The sequence below is a fragment of the Sporothrix schenckii genome (genome assembly GCF_000961545.1).
Source record: "Sporothrix schenckii 1099-18 chromosome Unknown Cont44, whole genome shotgun sequence".
Classification (NCBI taxonomy): Eukaryota; Fungi; Ascomycota; class Sordariomycetes; order Ophiostomatales; family Ophiostomataceae; genus Sporothrix; species Sporothrix schenckii.
The window spans coordinates 1,531,166-1,555,455 of record NW_015971145.1 but is presented as its reverse complement, the minus strand read 5'-3'; the positions used below and the strand labels follow the sequence as shown (position 1 = coordinate 1,555,455).

General features: G+C 53.2%; 10 protein-coding genes across 10 annotated transcripts; 4 read left to right on the top strand and 6 right to left on the bottom strand.

The window, feature by feature from the left end:
- Nucleotides 1-2,746: 2,746 nt before the first annotated feature.
- SPSK_09453 (uncharacterized protein) lies at nt 2,747-3,882 on the bottom strand (the record flags this gene model as incomplete). Its single annotated transcript, XM_016736025.1, has 2 exons — nt 2,747-3,694; nt 3,769-3,882. The coding sequence occupies 2 exons, from the start codon at nt 3,880-3,882 to the stop codon at nt 2,747-2,749; spliced, it is 1,062 nt and encodes a 353-aa protein (XP_016587227.1).
- A 2,159-nt stretch (nt 3,883-6,041) lies between these two features.
- Nucleotides 6,042-7,632, top strand: SPSK_09091 (poly(rC)-binding protein 2/3/4; the record flags this gene model as incomplete). The annotated part of the gene is made up of 3 exons (XM_016735671.1): nt 6,042-6,572; nt 6,630-7,545; nt 7,610-7,632. The coding sequence occupies 3 exons, from the start codon at nt 6,042-6,044 to the stop codon at nt 7,630-7,632; spliced, it is 1,470 nt and encodes a 489-aa protein (XP_016587226.1).
- Nucleotides 7,633-8,760: 1,128 nt separating this feature from the next.
- Nucleotides 8,761-9,061, bottom strand: SPSK_10114 (uncharacterized protein; the record flags this gene model as incomplete). The annotated part of the gene is made up of 2 exons (XM_016736670.1): nt 8,761-8,916; nt 8,975-9,061. The coding sequence occupies 2 exons, from the start codon at nt 9,059-9,061 to the stop codon at nt 8,761-8,763; spliced, it is 243 nt and encodes an 80-aa protein (XP_016587225.1).
- A 2,089-nt stretch (nt 9,062-11,150) lies between these two features.
- SPSK_09806 (dUTP pyrophosphatase) lies at nt 11,151-11,831 on the top strand (the record flags this gene model as incomplete). Its single annotated transcript, XM_016736376.1, has 1 exon — nt 11,151-11,831. One exon carries the CDS (start codon nt 11,151-11,153, stop codon nt 11,829-11,831), a length of 681 nt encoding a protein of 226 aa, XP_016587224.1.
- A 437-nt stretch (nt 11,832-12,268) lies between these two features.
- On the bottom strand, nt 12,269-13,695 carry SPSK_09207 (pyridoxine kinase; the record flags this gene model as incomplete). Its single annotated transcript, XM_016735784.1, has 5 exons — nt 12,269-12,875; nt 12,947-13,277; nt 13,380-13,459; nt 13,556-13,566; nt 13,642-13,695. The coding sequence occupies 5 exons, from the start codon at nt 13,693-13,695 to the stop codon at nt 12,269-12,271; spliced, it is 1,083 nt and encodes a 360-aa protein (XP_016587223.1).
- Nucleotides 13,696-15,169: 1,474 nt separating this feature from the next.
- SPSK_09621 (proliferating cell nuclear antigen) lies at nt 15,170-16,104 on the bottom strand (the record flags this gene model as incomplete). Its single annotated transcript, XM_016736193.1, has 3 exons — nt 15,170-15,187; nt 15,256-15,975; nt 16,063-16,104. The coding sequence occupies 3 exons, from the start codon at nt 16,102-16,104 to the stop codon at nt 15,170-15,172; spliced, it is 780 nt and encodes a 259-aa protein (XP_016587222.1).
- Nucleotides 16,105-16,358: 254 nt separating this feature from the next.
- Nucleotides 16,359-16,589, top strand: SPSK_10942 (uncharacterized protein; the record flags this gene model as incomplete). Its single annotated transcript, XM_016737172.1, has 1 exon — nt 16,359-16,589. One exon carries the CDS (start codon nt 16,359-16,361, stop codon nt 16,587-16,589), a length of 231 nt encoding a protein of 76 aa, XP_016587221.1.
- A 541-nt stretch (nt 16,590-17,130) lies between these two features.
- Nucleotides 17,131-19,547, bottom strand: SPSK_10861 (proliferating cell nuclear antigen; the record flags this gene model as incomplete). The annotated part of the gene is made up of 4 exons (XM_016737118.1): nt 17,131-18,283; nt 18,386-18,903; nt 18,983-19,344; nt 19,499-19,547. 4 exons carry the CDS (start codon nt 19,545-19,547, stop codon nt 17,131-17,133), a joined length of 2,082 nt encoding a protein of 693 aa, XP_016587220.1.
- A 1,120-nt stretch (nt 19,548-20,667) lies between these two features.
- Nucleotides 20,668-21,110, top strand: SPSK_09986 (uncharacterized protein; the record flags this gene model as incomplete). Its single annotated transcript, XM_016736551.1, has 2 exons — nt 20,668-20,733; nt 20,805-21,110. 2 exons carry the CDS (start codon nt 20,668-20,670, stop codon nt 21,108-21,110), a joined length of 372 nt encoding a protein of 123 aa, XP_016587219.1.
- Nucleotides 21,111-21,467: 357 nt separating this feature from the next.
- On the bottom strand, nt 21,468-24,140 carry SPSK_08538 (GTP-binding protein; the record flags this gene model as incomplete). Its single annotated transcript, XM_016735131.1, has 1 exon — nt 21,468-24,140. One exon carries the CDS (start codon nt 24,138-24,140, stop codon nt 21,468-21,470), a length of 2,673 nt encoding a protein of 890 aa, XP_016587218.1.
- Between the last annotated feature and the right edge of the window lie 150 nt (nt 24,141-24,290).

The window sequence follows — 24,290 nt, the reverse complement described above, 5'->3', positions numbered from 1 at the left end:
CAGCCTTGTTTCCCGATGCGTACGGCTATTTCCGACGCTCTTCCAACACCAGCTTACCACATTACCGTGTGGCATGCGAATCCACTATGTTAGGCCCGACTATCGCAACTCAAAACGTCGACCAGTCGCATAGTGATCAGACATAGTAATGATCATTCGGCGGGATGTGACCGGGATTGCGTGCCAACGGTCACTTACACCTTGACACGCCCAAAAACCAGGCACGAAGCACGCCGTCTGGCACTGCGTAGTCGATTTCCGGTGATGCTCGACTACAGTGTAATTACAGCAAAGCGCGGCGGAATGGCGCCAGTAGGGATCGTCAAGCTGGCAGAGGCCATATCCAGAGCGATGTGTAATGGATAAACACAAAGACGAAAAACCAAAGCAAACACGGCAGCGAAAGGGGCCGAGCAAACAAAAGAAAGCCAGTGGGAGTCGGGCCGTAGGAGCGAACGGCATATCATCGAAACGGTTGCGCACAATATTTCTCGATTTTGATGACCGTTATTCACGCGATGCTGCTGTTGACAAATCTCGACGTTGTTGTGCAATATGGAAAAAAAATTCCAGTATGGAGCTGAGAGAGCGAATATCGAGCATCTCGGCGGTCCGGCTCCAAGGAAATGTTATGAGCAGTGCCAGTACTCCGTTCTCTGTCCAGACTTGTCTCGATGGTATAAACATAGGTCGCCGACTGGTCGAGGAAACGCACTGGCATACCGGTCCAATGTCCATACTTTTCTTTGTCTTGTTTTTCGGTTGCGGAGTGAGAATACTCTAGATCGTCAGGCCGACCTGAACAGAGTTTTCTCGCGGTGGAGTTTCTTCTCGGCAGGTTGTTGGTTTGTGTCGTCGGGTTGCTTGTCTGTCTTTGTCGTGAGAATGTGTATACGTGGTTGCTGAGTACACCACTTCAACATCGCTGATCTTGATGCGAACTCGAGTCTACTGGGCCGCGTTTGGGTTCCGATTTTCTTCTGCAATATCGCTTTTTTCTCGGTATTGCAGCAGCGCACATATCCGGTCAGCACTTGCCCTTCTTGCGCCATGTTTGATTATCAATGCCCTCGCCATCGTGTACAGCTGGGTGTTAGTCGTCTTGTTTTGGCAACCCGTGGTTATGAACAGATACACGTTGTCGTTTGGTTGGCCTAGGCAGGTCCATGGCCCATGGCGATTCTTTATGTCGTCGAGCCAGAGAGGTATGGCGAAGGTCCCCAACCAACATCACGTCGTCGGGGGTATTTATTTCGGTCTGCACGAAGTTGCTGATGGTTGGCACAGCGGTGACAACCAATAGGTTATTGTCCGACTGTCACGACTGTCACGACTTGTATTTATTCGAGTATTTTGTCGTCGAGTCGAGGCTTTCGTGGTCTACTTATATATGTTGCTTGCCAAACTCCCCATCAAGAACAATCAGTACATTTCCTTTTGTCGACATCGCCCTTATGTCTCGAGTACCACTCTGAGATATGCCCAGGCGGCCGAGAAATGAAGCAGATGGCCGTTAGTGAACAGAAATGATAGTAGTATCCGACTCCAATGCCATACGAGGTCATATCGACATGGCTTTCGCGTCTTTTTCAAAAAAGAAAAGAAAAAGAAAAAGAAAAAAAAGAAAAAAATTTGGCGGCGTGCGTGCCTCACTAGCTACATCTCATGTCGTTATTTCTTTTTGTTCTCGACACCAAAGGGATGCCTCAAGAATGGTCCGAGCTTGGAATTTACCGTGCCCCTGTGCAGACGATCTGCTAGATTTTGTTCGTGGTAATGGCGACTCACCGATTTTAGTATGAAGTGTATCGTGATACATGGTGTTTTTCGAAACGTGCTCTGGCTGGCATCAAAATAGTATCAAATCATTGTGTCTTGTTGTCTTTGGAGTAGGTTAGGTATACCCATACCTTACTTGATAATCTGCTATTCATAGTTCAACGGTATCATAAAATAATTTGGAATAAATATATAATGCCGTTCAACATTTTTTTGTGGTATTTGGGGGGGTAAAAAGAAAGACAAAACAAATAACCATGAACAAATATTTATATATATATATATATATATATATATATTTATATGTACACACATATATACATCAAAAACAATGAGATAAGCCCCTGGCGATTTTTTTTTTAAAAAAAAAAGGCAAATCAACAAAACTAAATAAAGGAAAAATTATGGTTCGCCGTAGCTAGAACAACAGGAGACACACAAGGCTATCCAAACATAAAGAGACCTTCATCATGTCATATCAAAGCACCGTTACTACGCCCGCGCTTTGTTGAAGTCAGTATGTGATAAGTTTCTGTAAATTTATATTATATATTGCATAATTGGTAACTGCGTTTCGTAATGTAGCGTTAATCAAGTCCATCGTGTCGCAAGGGATTTTTCTGCGGCCTGGATGAGTATGTAGAGCCTCACTGTCTTCCCAGAACTATTGGCCTATCTACATTGCGACTTTGATATCGCCGGACATGTGCACCAGTTTCAGGAGCATCTATGTCGGCAGAATCGACGTTAGCTAGGCGATGAAACAGCCCCTGTACATGAACTGTCATCGTGGGTCTCCCGATGGCCTTCGAGAAGGGGGGAGTATGGACTGGCCATCCCTGAACCTGCAGATAATCGTGTTTGGTTCATACGAACATGGGGTTGTTTGGATCGACAGGAGGTGCAACGCATCGTTGCAGGTATCTTTCATTTATCTCCCTCGTTCCGCACACTGGCAACAACTTCGTCAATCATCCAGCTCGCGACCGAAATCAATCAGCCGCAGCTTTGTGGCATCCCGCGGGTGAAATTGTGCCACTTTGGACCGGACCAAGAAGCGCGCGGCGGCCGACTCTCGAAGGATGGTCACATAGGCTGCCGAGCTGTCACCGCCTGCATCTGCTAATGCATTCAGGAGCTCCTCCGTGAGCTCCTGCATCTCGGCCGCCGCCGCCGTGGCCTCGTCCCAGTTGCTCCTGTCCTCTCCCTCATCACCCTCACCCTCGTCGCTACTGCCGCCGCCACCAGCCCCGCCTCTTGGGCCCCAGATCTCGTCAATGCGCCGTTGTCGCCGGTCCTCGTGACGCCCCTTGCCATTCTTACTGGCCTTATCGCCCGACGGTTGTTTCCGTAGTTTACCTTGCGAGCTAAACCCGGCTGCAAGGTCGTCTGTCTGGATGTCTACCATGCTGCCGACGACAGGTCCGCCCAGCTCTTCGGCGGCGAGCATCGGGCCTAGCCGCTCCTGGATAAATTTCTTGAGCGATTTGAGCAGCGCAGCCGTATCGCGGTCGTACTCGTTGATTTTTGACCGTAGTTTTTCCAGCGCCTCCTGCCGCTTCTCCTCTGCCGTCATGGTGCTCCGTGCCTCGACACCGCTACGCAGGGCGACGATGCGCTCTTCGAGGGCTTTCTGTAGTGCACGCTGGTCAGCGAGTCGCGCCTTGTCTAATGCCAGCCGCCTCTGAGCTTCGGCAAGGGCCGGAGACGACGTTGCTCCCTCGCCGCCGAGGTAAGATTGTGACTCGGCCAGGACTCCATGTGTCTTGCGCATGGCTAGCAGTGCCGGCAAGACTGAGTCTGCAAACGGTAAGAACGGGTCTGACCGTGCAGCCGCATCGTATGCCGAAGTCATAATCGAGAGCGATGCCGTGGCCGATGTCAGCGGCGCAGCACCCGCAACACTCCGCCGCAGCTAGAATGCATGTCAACATCGACTAGAAAGGTGACGGTGGGCGGCACAAAAAAACACATAAAAACTCGACATACCTCGGCAAGAACACCCTCTTCCTCCTGGACCGCACGCTGGAGCTCTCGGATGGACCGCTCGACATATGTTGCATGCAAATCATCTTGCGTGATAGGTCGTGGCGTCTCCTCCATCCCTCCAGGCCTCGTTCGCAAGTTATGTGCACGGACAAAGAAGGATGTGATACGGTTCGAGAATAAAATCACGAGGCCGAGGCCCTGTAGTCATGCAGCAGCGCCTAGCCCTCCTTCCTAGAAGTGTCTACCTAGGACGAACCTGACGATCTGCAAGATATGTCAGAGACGGGCAGAACACGGGGTTGGGAAGAACAGGGGCCGGGCACACGTTGCACAGACAACTGGTGAACGCAAAAGAAGGAAGGCAATATTTACTGCTCGACGAGACGCAGTGCGACGCAGAGTTGAAGTACCGTAAACAAGCGTATCACATCAATGGTGCAACGGTAATGTTTGATGTATCTCTTGCGTTTGTTGGCGTGTCTTTTGCGTACCTTGGTGCCGTCTCGCGAATTTTCGTCACAATGGAGTACAACTTTGTTGCAATATCCAATATCATCCTTAGTACGACATACGGAGTACTCTGTAATGTTGTGCCTTCCAACGACGCCCGCGACGCTTGGATTGCTCCTCCTTTGACTAGCTTTCGAAGGCGCGCCTGCTGCAGCGAATTTGAAACGCGTCGTGGGTAGTCACCCTAACTGTAATCATATTTCGTACGTCGCTTCCTGTTAAGGATTCAGTGCAAAATATATGGCACATGCTAACGCACAAACATCTCTTACTAAGTACACAGTGCTAACAGTGTTAATTACCACACTGATGAGCTCAAATAGCACTGTTTTTTTGGAAGCGGGTCGACCAAGCCTATTTGATTGGCTGAAAATGCATTAAGGGTCGAGAACCAGCTCTGGAGCTGGGAAAAGGCAGGAGCGCCACAGGGTTTGTGCGCTGTGTGCTGCCCAATCTTCCAGGCAGTTGCTTCTGCACACGCCTTTGCCCTTCCCCGCTCCTTCCTCTCCCTCCCTTTTTGCCTCTTTCCTCCCGTGTCCAGATCTCATCTCGAGACAGCCGCACACAGCCCTTGCCCACCGCCATCCCTTGCATGGTATTTCGTACCTTCCACCCTTTTTGATCAGCACCGTGCCCTTGTTTTACGTTCTTTCCCATTTTCCTCCGCCCCCTTGTTTGGGTTTTTGACGCCTGTCCTCCTACTTTTCACGTCAAAGTAGCCCTCTGAAGCATTACCATTCCTCGAACATCTCTCAGCTTCATCCCCTTTTGTTCCATCTTCTTTTTCAGCCGTTCCATCTTCTTCTACCCCATCGCCATCCCGCCTTCGATCTTCGGTCGCAGAAGTAGGTCTTTTGTCGGTCGCCCATCCGCCTGCGCACAGCAAAACCCAAATCCCCCATCCCGAACCCAACGAACATCCCGCGATCCTCTTTCGATCGTAGGTTCTCTGGGTTTCCTGTTCTCAGGATCTTCTCAGCTTTTGCAGAGTCAAGTGTCGAAACGGAAACGCGCAGGTGGTTTGTTTGCCCCAACCGGTTGCTGCGCTCTCACCCTTCATCCCCGTCAGGTTTGAGAAAACGAGGTCCCTACAGCACCTCCCGCTGCCCGTTTTTTGCCTCGTCTCTTCCTCCAAGTACTTCTCGACCTCCGTCACCGCACGAGCCCATCGCCTCGTCCATCTCTATCCTCTTCTCTATCGCCGCCTTCCTTGAGCACTCTCAATCTCACTCTCACTCTCTATCCTCTGCTCATTGCACCTCTCCCGCACCACGAGAGAGTTTTGTCCTTCCGATCACTTCATTGCAGACGATCCGTTCATCAACCACGCGCACCGCCTACCGTTCAACTTTCAACGTCCACCCATCGTTCGGTCCCACGTAGCAACAGATCTTCAAGCACATCCTTGCCTCTCGCGCACACGACTGTTGCTTCACTTCGTTTTTTTAAACACCGCCCGGCCTGCACAGCTTCCTGCACAGCTTCCTGCACACCTTTACTGCCCAGCCAGATCCAAGAGTGTCCCATCCGGCCCCGATCCGCCACTACACCTGCACAGTTTTCCTTGCTGAAAACCTTTCGAGGTGTAGATAGGCACGAATAAAAAAAGTTTGACCATTTTAACTGTTTTCTCTTGACCAAGAGAAGTCATCCCGGAGAGAAGAGCCAAGGTTTAAGCTCTTCTTGGCTACGTGATTTTTGCAAAGTACGACGGCTTCTGCACTTTTAATTCACCCGAACCACTCTCGACACACCTTTTCGCAATGTCGACTTCTCCGCCGCCGACTTCGACCAAGCGCCCCCTCGAGGAGGTGTCTTCTCCGTCCCGCACCGGCGATCAGCCCGACGCCAAGCGCCCTGCGCTGGACAAGGTGGTCCGTAACGAGGGCGAAATTAAGGAAAGCAACGGCCTCCCGTCCATTCCCCCGGTTCCCATCTCGTCCCGTGAGTCCAACGGCAGTGGCAAGACCAATGGCGACAAGAAGGACAGCACCAAGGACGATCAGGATGCAGCCAGCACCCCTGACGGCGCTGAAGCCAAGTCTGCCTCAAGCACTACCAATAACTCTGCGCCGGCCCAGGGCAGCTCGGCTAACGCCCATGACGAGACTGCTTGGATCCACATTCGTGCCGTTATCTCTAGCCCGGAGGCTGCTACGATTATCGGCAAGGGTGGTGAAAACGTGTCCAAGATTCGCCAGATGTCGAATGCGAAGTGCACCGTCAGCGACTACCAGAAAGGCGCCGTTGAGCGCATCCTCACAGTGAGCGGCGTCGTCGACGCGGTTGCCAAGGTTTGTCCCGTCTTTCGGATTCTCGCATGGTATTCACATTGACTGACTCTTCTCCAGGCCTTCGGTCTCATCATCCGGACTCTGAACAACGAGCCGCTGGGCGAGCCGTCTAATGCTCACTCAAAGACGTACCCACTGCGTCTTTTGATCCCGCACATTCTGATAGGTTCCATCATTGGCAAGGGCGGTTCCCGTATCAAGGAGATCCAGGAAGCCTCTGGTGCTCGGCTGAACGCCTCAGATTCGTGCCTGCCGCTTTCGTCGGAGCGTTCGCTTGTTGTTATGGGCGTTGCGGACGCTGTCCACATTGCGACCTACTACGTGGGCAGCACTTTGTTGGAGCAGCTCAACGAGCGCTTTGGAGGCCCGGCTGCTTCTGCCTATGCTGCCCGTGGTGGTGGGCCTGTTGGCCTGGTCCCTGGCGGCATGCAGGTTGCCCCGTACATGCCGCAGGCTGCCACTGGCAACTACGGCCGCCCGGAAAACTACACCAACAACAACGCAAGCGGTCGCCGGCCGGATGCTCGGTCGCACATGCCTCCCCAACCGTACGGCGCACCGTACGGTGCTCCCACGGCCCACGGCGGCCCCGGCCCGGTAGTGCCCATGTACGGTGCCCAGGGTGGTGCGGGTGGTTATGGTGCTCAGGTACCGCCGCACCACGCTGCACCGCACCACGGCGGCCACCAGGCGCACGGTCCCCACGGCGGACAGCCCATGCACAGCGGCGGCCCGGCCGGCCCTGCTGGTGGCATGCCTGGCGCACCCTTGACGCAGCAGATTTTCATTCCTAACGACATGGTCGGTGCGATCATTGGCAAGGGCGGCCAGAAGATCAACGAGATCCGCCAGATCTCGGGCAGTATGATCAAGATCAATGAGCCCCAGGATAACAGCAACGAGCGTCTCGTGACCATCTCAGGTACCGAGGAGTGCAACCGCATGGCCCTTTACATGCTGTACTCTCGTCTGGGTACGATGATTTTTCACTTTCCTACACCCTTTTACCTTGGACCAAGTGCTAACCATGTAAACAGAAAGCGAGAAGCACCGTGCGTAAAATCAGTGCGATTATCGTCGGCGATTCCGACGATGGCCGCATGTATGTGCCTCTCCTCTCTTCACGACACCGCTTCCAATACACTACAGCTATTGTTTTTGCTCCTCTCCTTTCCGGTGGCGTTTTGGGCTGACGGAATGGCCGAGTTCCATCTTTGTCTATCTCACCTGGTTTCTGTCCTGCCTATTATTTTTATCACGTTGCCTCTTATTCAACCCGTTTCTACCATTCCTGTTTTCGTTCATTGGCTTGTGATTTGTTTAGCCGCGTTTGCTGAACGTGACGGAAGCTCTTTCGCCACTTTATCATACTGAGACTGTCTTTATTGTTTGCCTTCATCCTTTCTTTGGTTTTGCGGTATGAGACACAACAGGTATTGGGCGACGGGAGGAACACGAAAAAAGGGGAGTTTTGTTTGCCTTTTGACTTTTGCCAATCCAACATCTTTCATATGCACTGTTCGCACCTTACCGACCAACCTTGCTTTTCCGTCCATTGCATTTCCCGCCTAAGCCTTGCCACTTCCTAATCTCCGGCGACTTGTATATGTACTGTCGTGTGTATTTGTTTTTACATGCGTGTGATATCGTAGTGATTCTGCATATCACTCGTGGCCCTTACGTCAAACTCGTATCCTCCCCGTCACAATCCTCGGGCGTATACACTATTCAGTCCAGGAAGCCTGGTGGACGTGGGCATTCAATCTTGGTAGGTTTTTAATCCTGGGTGCCACTAATCTATATGCCAAGGGATTTATGACTTAACACCCTTATGCTCTATTCGAGTATCACTTTCCTCTTCGTTTCTTCCTCAATCCATGCGCGATCTCTGCATCGATTTTTGTGTAGTATATGCGAGGCTAGGCTTTGTTACTTCATTTTCTTATGCTCGGTTTACACAGTGGGTTTAGACTTTGCCTTCTATTTTGGTTATGGCCTTTCTGGAGTTGATCATGACTAGACTGTAAACGAATGAAATGAATCAAATGAAGACAGAAACTATATTGAACTCATACTTACAAAAAAATAAATAAATAAATAAAACAAAAGGTCATAATAGTATACCGCACCATCTTGTTCACACATATATTTGCTTGATTGGCGAAACATCCAGCCACCCCCAACTTATTTACTTCTGCCCCGTTCCGTGAACATAGCTGCTCCACCACTTGCCAATCATGCCCGGCGCCGGCTTTTGGTCGTGCATGCTGGCCCGGCGAGCTACCTGCTCGGGATCGTTGGAGCGCTTCTGCTGCTCCAGGGAGGAGAAAAGGCTGGACGACTTCTACATTGTGTTAGCTTGCTGGCTTGCTTGTCCTTCTGGTACGGTGCGTCAGACGTACACGACGGCCCATGGAGCCACTGGAACCGGTCGAGCCGGTCGAATCGGCTCGCTGCTGGCGAGCGGCGTTGCCCCCAGGAGAGTCCATGATGATATTTGGATAATGAGCTGGATTGTTTTGTGGGATAAGTGAGGATGATGTAGAGGATATAGTGTCTCGACTGAGTTGGTGGTTTTTTGTCAACGCAAAGACAGGTTAGTGAGAGGGAAAGAATAAAGAGAGCAAGGGAGGAAGATGTCAAAAACGAGGGGTCGCCCTGCTATATGTATCAGACAAAGACAGGGAAAGGCGGACCATTATTCTTTTATTCGTTATTTGTTAGTGGTCACATCTGCCCACGACAGAACAGGGCCTTTCTTGGCCTTGGACAGCAGAAGGCGAAAGAGGCCCAGTAGCGCAAAAGGAATGTGTCGAGGCACCGCTTTACAAAAGGCAAACAACGTCGGACTTTGCCTGAATTGTCATCAAAAGCGGACGTTAGCAGATAGGAACCTGCCTTGCGTGAATACTGTTATGCTCTACCATCTCTGGGAGTGCTGATCAGCAGACCATATGACCTCACCGACCAATTAGGCCCGTCGGGATCAGAGCAGCTACGCCATAACTATAAAGGTGTGCCTCGAAATTCCTGATGGAGGGTGACCAGTGGACAACAAAGGGCGAAGGAGCGTACAGAAGCTCCGACACTGAAAGCAGCTGGTGGTCGCGTGTACTCGACGAGGGGAACGGGAGGGAAGTAGCTTCTAGAGAGGCAATGGCCTAGAGCATTCCGTCGTTTTCTTTGGTCTAAGGTGATGTCCACTCGCTCTCGCCTCTTTTTCGATGAGGAACGAACAAGGAAGTCGTTTTATCATGTCTGATTGAATGGTGCTCTCGACGTGGTGAAGGATGTTACAGAGCTTCGCTGAGGCAGGCTGGTAGCACTCGATGAAGACATCATATATTGGTACTACTATCTGCACTGGTTTTCATGGACTGGTATGCAGGTCTAGGTTGCATCTCGTCTACCCCGCAAATTGGCCATTGGCCGCTATACCTCTCTCGTTTGATGGTTTCTTTGACGAGGAGGACGTTGGTCATTTTAAATGGAAACAGCTCGACAAGCCATTCCGGATTTCGACCGAATTTCATGGACAGACCGATCTGTGGCCGGGTCTTAACGGCCGTTGCTGAAGGAGCAATGCTACACCACGACACCGTGACTTGCCTATCCGTACTTCTGGATCGTGGGCCCATACTTTTTACAACTTTTCCCTGTTTAGATGTTATCAATAGACGGCGGCCAGGGCGTGCTTCAGACGTTTGACGATAACCTAATAGCGTAAATAATGGCGTGGCACAATGGCAAAGGGACAACACAAGGAGTCTCATGATGTATGACGCAGCGGCCAGCTCCAACTACAGGAAACGACCGTTAAAGTATGGGGTAACAAAACTGCCCTAAACCTATGTAGCTAGGCCGCTGGCCCCTGCGGATTCTGCCACGCCTTATCATTTTGCAACTGTAGAGCCAAGCTTCCGTTGGGGACTCTCAGTAAACAAAATCCACGACAACATGGTAAGCTCGAGTCTTGACGTACATATACATGGCTATATACGTCGTACTTTTATAAATATCAGAGCTAGGAGCAGTTCCATATTTCAGTTCTTTAACCCGAGTTTGGGGTGCAAACGTACACGAAATACGGAGTAGATGGGCCTCGGTCCAGATGATGTTGATGTCTGGCTGGAACCTCCTTGCATTCGTTTCATGTAGCATGGTAAGGGCTGCTTGACTCGCTTGAGGTGAAGGTAGTTATAGATCCTCAAACATTGACAACTTCCTCGCCTTTCCTTCCTCGAGTCCCTGTCAATCGTTCTTTCCGCCATTGGCCAATGGGCTCCCTCTCCTTACAGCCCCACATGCCACCAGAATCCACTTAACGCGTCCAGCTGGACCTCCGCGACGCGTCGTCCACTCTCCCACCAGCTGCAACAACCTCTCTTGCACCTTCCTTTCTCAATGTTTCTGCGCCTTCCTCGCCCGACTTCAAAATATAGCTTTGCTAGCTTTCCATTCGTTTGCATACGCTCTTTACTCTCAAACCAATCTTTACCACACTCGCCTCAACATCAGCATCTCTCACGAACTCTCTCCCACCCCAACCTGCACCACCACCTACCTCGCCTACGAAGAATGACCACCGACGCCCCAGTCGCTGCTGCTGCTCCGTCATCGCCCGTCGTTCCCCTCCTTGCCAACTCCCCGCCTACCTCCCCACCCGCAAAGCGCGTCAAGACCGACAGCATGGCCCAGCAGACAGAACAGCCTCAGTCGCTCGCCGCCGCTTTGGCTCCGGCTCCTGTTCCCGCCCTCGCCATCCAGAAGCTCTCTGCCGACGCCAAGCTGCCGACCCGTGGCAGCGCCTTTGCTGCTGGCTACGACCTATACGCTGCCCGCGCCTGCGTCATCCCCGCCCGCGGCAAGGCCCTTGTGGACACGGACATTGCCATGGCGGTCCCCGCCGGCACCTACGGCCGCATCGCGCCCCGCTCGGGGCTGGCCGCCAAGCACTTTATCGACACAGGTGCGGGCGTGATTGACGCCGACTACCGGGGCCACGTTCGCGTGCTGCTCTTCAACCACAACGAGACGGACTTTGCAGTAGCCGCGGGCGACCGCGTGGCCCAGCTGGTGCTGGAGCGGATTGTGACCCCCGACGTGGTCGAGGTGGCACAGCTGGAGGAGAGCGTTCGGGGTGCTGGCGGCTTTGGCAGCACAGGTGGGTTTGGTGCTAGTGCTCCTACTGCGACTGCTCCGGCCGCTGCCGCCCCGACCGCTGCACCAGTTCCGGCTCCGACGGAGGGCACTGCGTAAGCAAAATGCTGTCCAACCTTGTCGCCAATAGATGATACACTGGGTATGCAACGCGCCAGAGTGCTTTGCTTCGGAGTTTTACTTTTTCTTTTTTCAAAACGGAGCGTAGGAAATGACGATCCGGGCAAGGATATGCTCGTAGTTTTCCCCTTGGGTGAACGAGAAACATTATGAAGCCGGCTAGCAGGTAGCCGTTGCGTATCTGATGAGATATATATATATTTTGATAAACGAGATACATACAAACGACACGAGGATTTTGTACTCAGCTTCCTTTATTGTTGAAAGTGATTATGCTGTCTAAAGCTGAAAGTTAAAAAAATAAAAAAACCCCATGCCTCCCCAATGTGTCTAATATGCGACCCAAGACGTAGCCAGGTAGACTCCGTATTCTGTTTAATGTATGCTCTCACTCTCTGTAACTCTATCTTGCTCACCTACTCTTGCATCTTCACGGCGTGGAAGGATACGGTGGGCGACCGCAGCGAGTTGACGTTGCGCGGCAGCCGCAGCTCCGCCGCCCCCGACTTGAGTAAGTGCAGCGCCTTGGCGCGCTCCGCATCGCCTGTCACGCCGTGGCGGTCAAGAGTCGCCTCGGCAGCCTGCATCTGCACCTCCAGACCGTCGCACGTCTTCGTGAGCACCTCGTGCATGCTGGCCAGCACCTTCTCGGCTGCACGTGCCAGCGGCAGGTCAATGGCGTCCACGCTATCATCGCTCAACCAGGCGCGGCGCTGCAAAAGAGTGGCGGCGTCGGGTGCGTTCGTAACGGCTTCGCGCATACGGACAACCATGAGTGCGCCAAACATATCACCCGTGCCGCTAAAGTAGCAGTCGATGCTGGGGAACACAATCTTGAACGTGCGTGCCTGGCCCGTGGACGTGCGGGACGAGCCGATGACGGAGAGTGACGACGGCGGGTGATTCGGGTGGCTGAGTGACACGGATGTGATCACAATGTGTGGTACCTGGAACTGCTCGTGGAGCACCTGGATGGCCCGTTCGAGCGTCTCCATGTTCTTGATCTTGACACCAGACAAGAGTCTGTACTGCATTAGCGCTTTGCCCACAAGAACCAAATTAGAGCCAGATATTCTTTTCCACGGCCGACTTACTCTGCTTCAAATTGGTTCGGCAGGATCAGGTCGGCATGGCTGAGCAGCTTCTTGTACTCCGGTGCAACGTCGTCGGCCACGTACAGCTTGCCGTTGTCCCCCATGACTGGGTCGAGGACCCAAAAAAAGTCACCTGGGTTGGCCATCTTCCGGTTGCGCAGCTCTTCGGCAATGCGGCCCACTGCCTGGACCGCTGCGGCCCCTGGCACGTACCCGGACAACATCATATCAAAGTTGTCCAGATATGACTGCTTCAGTCCCTCGAAGATGTCCCATATCTCCTCTGCTGATGTGCGTGTTCCTCTCCATTGTTTGTATCCTGTGTGGTTGCCTGTTCGGCCAAAGGCAGAAGCGCCGCGTTGTTAGTCATGGGGAGAATCGAGACTCGCGGAGCCGAAGCGTTTTTGTCGTGAACGACAGGGGAGAGACGGACTGAACTGGACGGTGTTTAACGCAGCAACGTCACACCCTAAAGACTGCATAGCAAAAACGGCAATTTTGTTGCCCACATGGCTACATGCAGAGAGCAGGCACCGTTCTGTCAGCAAAGCACTGAAGGAAAACAAAAATACCAGGCTTTGTTATTTCTGCACGTGGACAGGAGCTTACCCAGACACAACCTAGGAAGCAACAGTTAGAACCGGGCCCGGTGGAAAACGGCATTCGATCCATTTGCGAGACAAGGGTCCTCTTACATGGCTGGCAATGGCCAAGACCCGTGTCTCGGGCACTGGCGGCTCGGCTGACATCGCTCGTGGCTCTGGCCGGGGCGAAAAGATCGGACAGAAAGGACGGGGACGGGGGCGTGCCGGCGTAAGATCAGCGGGTGTTGCGGCCGAGAAGAGTAGAGACCGACGAGAGCGGGACGCGAGGTGCGAAAGTTGCACAAAGAGACCCCGGAAGTGGTGACTCTTACTCGGCAAGCGTCCAATGGCGTTTGTGTTGGGGGTCGTGCGCAAGGCTGGCCGGCGGGAGGGTGACGCATCTGAGGGGTTCGGCGCAAACTAATCACACGAGATGCAGTTCGAGACTTGGGGGCCAGGCGTTCACAAGTCGGACAGAGCGCAGTGGCGGGATTGTCAACAAGGAGAATTTGTCGAGGAAGGAAAACAAAAAAAAAAAAAGGCGCCTGGGGAGAAAGAGGATGAAGGCGCAAGTACGGTTAGGCTTGGCACCCGCCCCGAGAAAATTGGAGAAAGCGCTTCGGAGGGGCTATCATCGGCACCGTGACAAATGGAAATACACGGAAGGAGCGTAGGGTCGAGTCTCACGACAAACTGACAGAGTAGAAGGAGCGGTGGTAGGATGAAGAAAAGATGTGTCAACGACAGTCGCTCCTTCTCGTGAAGATTGGACTGCCCTGGCACGAGACAATGCGTGCAAAAATGGTATGACCTAAAAAGGGACAGAAGAGAATCTCCCAGAAAGGAGATAGTGTCCGTTGGCGCTGGCGCCGAGTCATTACGAAGGAATTGTCACCATGAAAACGAAGAAAGACGAGCTAAAAAAGAGGCAAAATAGGCGGCAGGATCCACCACCACCGCAGTACTTGTAAAATGCTCTTTCTTCTTCTGGCCAAGTCTCGATTCCAGGCTCCTTCCTTTTGGCCATTGCAAAAGGCTTTGCAGACTCTGGCTACTCTTGCCTGAATAGGAAGCACCGAATCCACAGGCGCTGTGGTTTTGCGATTGCAGGAGACTTAAAACGGCAGTCTAATTTGAAACCCATCGAGAGAGTCTGGGCCTACCCCGCGGGCGAGGCCGATCTCCGCAGATATTCTTATTCGGTATATCGGACTTGTAATTGCGACCGTTGGATTGGACTCTATGCACATCATAACTGCTCAATAACTGCTCGGCGTGTCGTTTCGACTTGCTCTTCGTATGTAGAACGGCCGCGGATTCCTCTTTTCCTTCCTTGTGCTGAATTGGTCAGCAACGTGGTGGGGGGGGGGGGGGGGTAGGTTGGAAGGCATAACGACAAGAGGTAAGAACGGCACAACTTCAAGCATATTTTTGGAGCAGTTGCATTGTCAACGAGAAAAAAAATAAATAAAATAAAATAAGGGAGCGTCGATAGTCGTTTAAGTCACCTCGCCGTCCATCCATATAGTTAATTACACGGTCCTGAAAATCACGTCCTGCCATGCGCACTGGGTAAACCAAACCCAGATTTCCCATGTTCGTCGTGCCGACACATTCTCGTCCTTTTAAAATCTGTCGTTTACTCGTCGTCGCCAATCTATGCACGTTAGACAATGTTTCCGAGAGAAGAGTTGAAGGGGAAGAGGAAGAAGAAAGTCGTGTTACCTTTGGTGCCAGGTAGAACCGCAGGTAGCTGCTGCCCGTCAGGATGTACTCGACCAGCAGAGGCACCTCGTTCGAGAGGCAGATCTTGACCTGGCTCGACAGACTGGCGGCCTTGCAGAAGTTAACCAGGTACTTGAGCGAAAAGGTCAGCGACACCGGGTCGCTGAGCTCAATGTCAATGTTCTCGGCCGGCTTCTCCACGTTGGTGTGGCTGCGCAGGGTGACACTGCCGCTGCCAATGTCGCCATTGCTAGCAAACTTGATGCCGTCCTTGGTCGCCTCGATCGTCACCGACTCCGACATGGCCATAAGGTCCGTGCAGATGCGACGGAACTCGGCGCTGGGCATGGTGATCGTCGCCGCGTACTCGGTCTCGGGGATGCCCAGGTGCTCCTGGTCAATGTCCATGAGCTTGAGGTCGTACTCGCTGATGCGGTCGTTCTCGGAGCTCTCAAACACGAGGTTGAGCGAGTCGGGCGCATCCTCGGCCTTGAGCGTGAGGATGTCTTCGTTCTGAGCCGCGCGCAGCACCTTGGTGAGGGACGTCAGGTTGACGCCGAGAGCGACGTTGCGGTCGCACCGGTACGGTGCGAAACCCTCCGCCTTGAGCAGCATGGACACCAGCGCGACGTGGCTGTTGTCCATGGCCTGCAGCGCCATACCCGAGTCATTGCAGTCAAAGTTGCAATCCTGGACGAGGTCCTTGATGGCGTCGACTACCTGCACGAGAAGAGTTGGTCAATACTGAGGGACCTTGAGAGACGCAATATGCATCCGATAGTTTCGTGGGCAACGAGCAAAACAAACCTTCTTCAGGATCGACGCCTGCTCTAGTCTTGCTTCTAACATGGCGGCGTTTTGGAGGGTGAAGATGTGAAAAGGTTGGTTGTTGAGGGGGGAGGAGAGGAGGGGGAAATCGCGGGGATTACGAGGGCGATTTAAAATGGTCGAGGCGGTCTGGCTATGCACGATTCGTCTGATGCAGTCGTCAAGGTCGGGTGTTGAGATGAGGTGGTGGGAAAAGTGAGAAAGTAGAGATTGACGGAGAGGGAAAAGACAAAAGGAGAGTAAAAGAAGAGGGAAAGACGAAAAGTGACGACACAATGTGCCTACAAAAGAAGAGGCAGGCGCGTGAACGAGAAAAGGAAAAGGCCAGCCAAGGCACACGACACGCTCCTGCTTTCCAGTTTCGCGTTTGGCCAGGAATCGACGCGTCGACCAGTTTAATTGAACCCGCCCTGGCGCGGGGCAGCTCCTTCTCTGTGTTGACAACTAAAGCACTTTTTGCCCCACATGAAGCCGCGCTGGCAGCCGCCAGGCACGCTGAGCGCTGAGAGCAGTTGGCCCTGGCTTGGGTTGGTCATCTCTTGCCAAGACAGGCAAGACCTTCAACTGTGATTGGCTGATGATGCTTAAAACAAAGCTTCACCAAACCAGCAAATTCAAATCCAGGAGAGGACAACAAGAAGCACGAAAAAAAAAGTAACAAACGAGGACACTAGTTACGGTTTGCATTTCAAAATTTCGTCGTTATGTATTGCTATCTAGGTCCGGTTAGTTTGCAGATGATAGTTCAACGTTCACGTTCTTAAAACTCCCGGTGGTAAACTCCAAGACAAGATGATGCAAAAGTACAAAGATGGTACTGAGTAGGCTGTCAGTGAAGATAGAAACGTTTCCATGCTGTCTGGTTCGATCCTTTGAAACTGCAGTATGTATCCAGGCGCCATGCAATAGTAATAATAGAAACAGGTAGTAACGACCAAGAGTATGTAGCAAAGGCCATAATATGAACAGGTGAAGAGAAGATAAAACACTGCAGAATGCAACAGGGAGAAGAAAGAAATTAAAAGTAAATTCAAATGAAAAGTATCATCATAGCGAATTTCGGTCCACGTCAGACTTGGGCATTGGGCCGGTGTTGTCGTGGCCACCCTTCGGTCGTAAGTTGATCACCATCTCCAGCTCGCGAAGCATGCCCCGATTGGCGTCTGCCTGCTCGCGTGCTTCGGCCCGCTTCTCGCGGTCTTCTTTCATCCTGGCGATGCGCTCTTCACGAGTGAGCATGCTTCGGCGCCGTGAGGAGGGGGGCAAGGACACAGCCTCGAACACGACCTCTTCGTCAGGGTCGCCGACCGTGCTACCGCCAAGGGGTGAACCGCCAGTCAGCGCTCGCAGAGCATCTTCGGCTGTTCCTCCACCACTGTCGATGCTGTCCTCGCCGACTGTGGTGAGTCCACTTAGGGATGCTGTCGGGGAAAGGAGACCACTGATTGACGAAAGCCTCTTCTCGTTACGGTCGATACCCGACGCCAGTGCCGATCTGCCTTCCTCCCAAGCCTGGGTGAGCAACTTCAAATCTTGCCCGATGGAATCATACTGGGCTAACAAGTTGGGCCCTAGTTGTGTGATATCATCGGCTTCATTGAGCGACCGATCTGACTCTTCGCGAAGCAATGCCAGCTTGGCTTGCAGACCCCGGATACCGGTCGACAACGAGTTGAGCTTGCCCAGCTGCGAGCGCCACCGTTCACGACCCGGGGACAACGGTGCCGTCGGAGTGGCGATGTGCGGAAACGTCTCTGCCTCAAGAATCGAGCGCATTCGTTGGTAGCCGAAAATTGTCACCTCGTTCAATGTGCGAAGTCCCTCTACAGCGGTGGCCCAGCGCAGATAGTCTGACTCGTCGCCACGTGCCTCCAGTGCAAGGAGCGCGCACAGGAACAGCTTGCGAATTGTGTGAAATCGCGAGGTTAAAACGGTCAATGTCCGAATTGAGTCCGCATCATCAAACTCGGCCTCGGAAAAGCCTTGCATAGCATCGGAGATGTCGAAATCAGTGATGTCATGAATGTGGTAGTGCATTTCAAGTTCCGTTTGCTCTGCAAAGCCTTTCATAACCCCGGCCGTCTGGATGTACTTGGGCAAGGCATCGACAAGGGAGCTGCGGACCACCTTGCGCAGCCGCATGCAACGCCTAGACTGACTTCTGTCATCCATGCGGCTGATGGGCGGCAATGGTGCGCTTCTGTGGAATGGGGGTTAACAGAAATCCTTCATAGCGACCTGTCCATCGGAACGCGGAGGCCGGGGTGCAGTGTTCCGACTGAAACACGCGAAACACACTTACATTCTGTATCCCCGCGAAACAAGCTCCACCTCCTTGATAAACGCGATTGAAGCACTTGCAGCGCTGTCGAAATCGTGCGACTTTGCGACAAAGGACCGAACTTCTACCAGAGCCGACTGTCTGATGTAGCGAAGCCATTGCTGGCGTATGTAAGCATGGCCAACAAACACGGCAGTAGCAACAAACACCAAGCCAAAAACAAAACGCTTTTTGGTCAGGTGCGCGATGCCGCCAAGGTACACCCAACGGACTGCCCACGAAAGGCCAAACGCGCTTGTCACGGCCACTACAATGCCAGTCGCGGTTGGCAACGGCACATCGAGATTATCTTGGGCAGGCGGAGTCGCCCTGTTGTCTGGATCGCCGCTGAAATCGCCACTGCTGCTTCCGGGTCGTGTGGGCTGTTGATGCTGGCCGAGAGTAGCAGCGCCGAGGAGGTGGGAGGTAATGATTGTATATCGGAATTTTTCGATGAACTGTGCGTTATCAACACGGCTTATTGTTGACGCGACGGCTCTCTGCGGACAAACGCGAACGTGATTAGCATACACGGATATGGAACTGGATTTTGACGGGGTCATAACGCGTAGCACATACAGAGTAGCGGTTGTTGAGGGAGGAAGAGAGAGATGTGTTGCGCCGAACGTCGACACGCAGCGGGTTTGGGATCTTGTTGCGGAAGCGTTTTCTAACCATCGGCCGGCCGACCGGTGCAAATATAGGAGAGGGTGGGCTCGGCGGCGGAGTGTGTACGACATTCTGGTTGTCGTCTTTGGTCTCTATCCGCTGTCGTGGCTGTTGTTGGTGGGACTGGTGCCTCTGGTCGGGCGTAGGCGTCACTGGAAACGGGGAGCCCGGTGTGTCGTCAGCGTCGACGTCGTCGCCGGCAGATAGGTCCGCGGTGGACGATGAGCGGGTGATGGCCGGGACCCAAGTGGTGGGTTCGTTTCCGCCCTCGTCTACAACCACAGGTATTCGGTTAGCACGTGGGATTTGCCGGCGCATATCAAAGGTTGACATGGGCGTTTTCCGCGCCATCTACAGCTTATCGAAACAGATCCGACAAACGAGAACGCAAATTATATTGAATTAAAAAGAACAATAGTATCGTACCTCTCAGATACTCGGCGAGCGGCGTCTGGTCAAATACCACAGTCTCCATGGAGTCGGCTGGTTGTGGATGGCGGGCGCATCATCTGCTAGCAGCAACCAGCGCACGCGATACCAAGTTGAGGTGTTTGCTAGTAGCGTAGGCGGCAGGAGAGAAAGTGGCGACAAAGAGGCTCGACCGAACGCGGAGAAGTCGTAGAATAGACACGTTGGCGCCGCCTCTTGGACGAAAGAGAAGGGGAAAGGGCGACGAGGGCGTTGGAAGCTACGGCGGTGGTATATGACGGGTTGGCTCGGCGGCAACGGAGGCGAGAAATCTCGTGACTGCGTAGGCGTGACTTTGAATGGGAGGTGTGCGGTGGTATTGAAGGTCGCACGTGGTGTCGCGAGAGACACCACGAAGAGGAGAAGTAGGAGAGGAGAGGGTGTAGCCAAAACAAAACATGTGGGTTCGTCGGCGTGCGGAGCGTGGCGGTTGTTTTCGACAGCGTAGGGAAGCACGAAGGTGCTGCGTGTTCGGTGGACAAAGGATAAAATGAGAAGGCGCGGCAGAGATAGAAGCTGACCGGGAAGGAAAGAACGTTGTTTTGGTGTCACAGATTCCTCTTTCCCATTTGGGCTTGAAGAATAATATTACTCTCTACTATTCTCCTGCTATTTTACCGCATCCGCCGCGTTGTTTTTGTGGGAAATGAACAACATCGCCAAAATGAAGCTACAAGAGAGGAAGGACCTTGTTTGTCCAAGTTTTACAGGGGTTGACCCACCGCGCTGCGCACGCTGTCGCCGAGAACGTCACACCCCAGCATTAGAATAGTTCTGCCATATGCTTTCTTTCATCAGCGCAAGTCCCGTCAAATTGGACGCCGTGCCTGCCTCCTGAAGTGCTAGAATGAACCGGCAAGCGCCCCTGTTGGCATTTTCGAGCGATTGAAACAAAACTCCAAGAGGAAAGAACGCTAGTCCTGAATCGGGCATTAAAAGGCGGGCTTCAGATCTGGCCAATCGGAGATCAGCGCAAACTGGCAGAAGCTCAGAGGACGTCTATGTGGCCTGTTCAGATCCACGAAAGGGGGCATCGAGAAACACAACGACAAGGCATCCAAGCCGCACGCCCAATCCCCCAAACCAAACCCCACAACACACAGCTGCATCGCACAACACATCTCACGATGCCGACCGAACGCGATTTCCAGATCCAGCCTCTGGTCCAAGAGTCGATTTTGCACAATTCTCGGGTAAGCAACGACGAGGAAAGTAGACGCGAAAACGAGCCTGAAAATGGGCACTCGGCACTAACTGCACACAGACCCTTATCAATGTCCAGTCTCTGACGGCCTCGCTCTTCGGTGTCGGCGCGGGCATCCTCGGCCTCGAGTCCTACAACGGCTTTCTCTTCTACATTGTCTTTTCGCTTATCACGACTGCCTTCTTCTTCGTTTTCCGCGTCATGTCGGCATCGCTGGAGCTGCGAAGGGCAGGCAAGCCTGTCAACACCCTCGACACGAGTGCATTTTTCCGGGGGCCGTTCGAGTTCTGGACGGGCGGACTAGTGAATGGACTGGCGGGTTATATCTTGACGTGGACGCTGTTTTTTGGCCTCGTCAGAGCATAACCGACAACAGCTGGAAGGAAGGGAAGGAGGGCCGGTGAAGGCCAGATACGAGAGAGCGATCATTTGGTACGGCGTTAAATTTCGGATGACATTGTTTTCATAGGACACAAATGCGAAAGTACTATTGATACACATGTGATATTATATCTCCTGCTTAAATTGGGGCGTCATATTTTGAGATGCAATATTTGCTACCTTAGTCAAGAGTATATATGCAAAAATCGATGATAAGTAGGCTACGGAAGAAGTTCGCAAAGCAATGCGGAAACAAACTGTTCAAAAGGGAAGATGCCAAAAACAACGGACAACAAACAAACGAAAAGTCAAAAGTATGTGAACCACTCAACACATGTCCGCTCAATCCATAATTTCGACTACTTTTCCAACAAAGCCATCCAGCACGGATCCTTCTTTGCTGGCACCTTCGAGAATAACAACCTGGGACCCGAGCTCGATCCATTCTCGTCCATACAGCAGCTCAAGGCGGACGCTGTAGCCATGATTCGGTGGGGCGGCCGGGCCGCCCCATTTCTCGTCCTCCTCGGCGTGCTCAAACGAATCAAAGACACCATCATCGGTCGCCTCCATTTTTCCAAAGTCATCGACGGGTGTGGAGCTCCAGACCTTGGCCACACGACCCTGGGCCCGTACACTTGCCACATAAAATGTGACCGGTGTGCCAATACTCAGACGGCCAATATGGACGTCCTCAAAAAAGGCTGTGAGTCCACTGGCTGCTTGGAGCTGAAGTCCACTCTTCAGCATGTGCTTGCTGGGCACCGCAACAACCATACCACGCCGTGGTTTGAGGGCAGCAGTGGACAAATGTACTTCGTCACTGCCGTCAGCAAGGCTACCATGTTTGGTTTGGGTCGGCGGAAGTATGACCAGGCCAATGGTGCCGACTTGATCGGCATCCAGAGTCTGGACAGGGAGGCGGAGGTTGCGAATCGTCTCTATGCGGGCTTCATGCCACTCCCCCTTCAGAGCCGACGCCGAAATTGCATTGCGGGCGGCGATACGCGCCAGTTCAGACGACGACGGGTGTGAGGATGACAGGCTGTTGTGGCTCGGGGACGCAGTCCTGTCATCATCCAGACCAGATCCTGTTCCATCCTCGTCGGATGGGAAGGGCCCGATTACCACAGGGTCGCCAACGGATAACTTGCCGAAGCGGAGATATCCGGAAAGTACGTGGCCCGAATCGGCTGACTCTGCAAGGCTGGCGGTAGCATAAGACACAGGGCTCTTGAAGCGGTCCTCAATATGGAAGAGCGCTTCAGGTTGCTCAGGGTTGAGTGCCTTGCCAATGTAGTCGTGTGACGTTGGTTTAGGAGGTAGCGGCAACGACTTAAGGAGGGCATGGATCAGCCCAATGCCATCTCCATTGACACAGCTCGTCAAAATCACGGGAACCACCGCACGGAAGTCCTGTGACTCGCGCATGGGAGTCAGAACACGCTCGATGGCTGCGGCATCGATCGGGGAAACGGAGCGCGTGTTTTCAGTCGCCTTTTGCTTCGACTGTAACAGCTGCGGCAAGCGACCCGCGGTTTTGATAGCAGTCCAGATAGGAGCCAGCGTGCGCTTCAGCGACTCCTTGTTCAGCAGGTCCGATTTTGTCAAAACGATGGCTAATGGCAGGCCAAGTTTAACACAAAAGTCGAGGTGAGCTTTGGCTAGGGCGGCGCTGTTCGTTCCAGAACCCGATTCCAGTGGTGTTGATGTGCCACTCCCCGTATCATAGTCACCAGAAGTACCGCTATCAGCATCATCGGGGTTCGTACTGAGGCAAAGAAGAGTCCAGTGCGGTGACCACCCAATGAGTCCACGAAGCGTCGTTCTACGAAAGCGGGGGTGGCCGGCCGAGTCGGATATGAAAACGAGACGGCCGTTCTTGGTGTAGTCGTGAATGCCAATCCAAGACTCGATGTTGGTGTTGGAATAGTTGACTATGACTTCGTCGCTGTAGCCAACGAGCTCTTGAGTGACAGTGCTGGTGAGGCCGGAGGCCATTTCATGGCGGTGCTTGAGCGAATTCAAGCGACTTTTGCCGTGCCCGTCGTCGAGCGCTCCCGTCGAGAGCGTGCCGAGCAGCGTGGATTTTCCAGACCCTGTCGGGCCGGTCAAGGTCACCCGCAATTGGTCGGCCGTCGTGGACCCCAGGGTAGTGGACAAATCGTTCACTCTGCCGCCATAAGCCGTTGACATAGTTCCTGCCTCAGCCCCATTACTGCCGTTTCCCTGCGAATTCATGTGTGGCTGGACAAACACCTCCGCAACCCACAGACGATCACGGAGAGTTACGGTGCCATTTCCGGATGGTTTCGTCTCCTCGGTCCACTCGCACTGGCCGACTTCGACAATGCGAAGGATCTTCGAAACGCAACCAAGGTGTGCTGCCATCCAGCGCAAAGTGGCAATACTCTGGTCCAGCTCGTCTTTTGTAATGCCCACAAGCGCACCATCGTCGGCCACACCAATTTCGTAAAGAGCACCTCTAGACTCCTCCAGGCCGGGCGCCAACTTCCCAAGCGTGACAGGCATCTCCGCAATGGCCGAGTCCTCCGGTAGAAGCGGCAAAGCAGGGTCCTGCTGCGCAACAGATGCGTGGTACGGCGAGGACTGGCGTAGTCGCCAAAGGAGCTGTGTCATTAGATGCTCGCAACGACTTTGCCGAGTCTGCCCTGTCGTCGCCGACCCAACCACGCGACGTTTTTGAAGAAACTTGGGGTCGGCAGTGACTTTCGGCGAGCCGGCAGAAGCGGTCGGGGGGATAAACTTGTATGACCGCCGCGGACGCAGCAGCAGGTGCAGCTTGTACTCGACCGGCCCTTCTTGCGGCTCAGGAGGTAGTCTTGTTACCCCATATTCAGAGAGCAAGCTGTGTGCGACAGGGCCATCGCCCGGGGTCTCGTCATGCCCGGCCAGGTGACCACGGCTCGAGGAGCTCGGCACGTCCACATTGGCGGCTTGGAGCCATGGGGACGATACCCGAGGCGGGTTCGGGTCGTACGTAAAGACAGACATCTGCCTTCCGTTTCACAGTTGGCCAAAAACGGTGACGTGCGCTCGCCTAATAATGATGGGGGAAGAGAAGTGCTTTGTGCTTAGTTTCGTAATGGTAATAATACGTGATGCTGCAAAGAAAGCAAAGAGACTGAGAGCTGGACAGTGTGA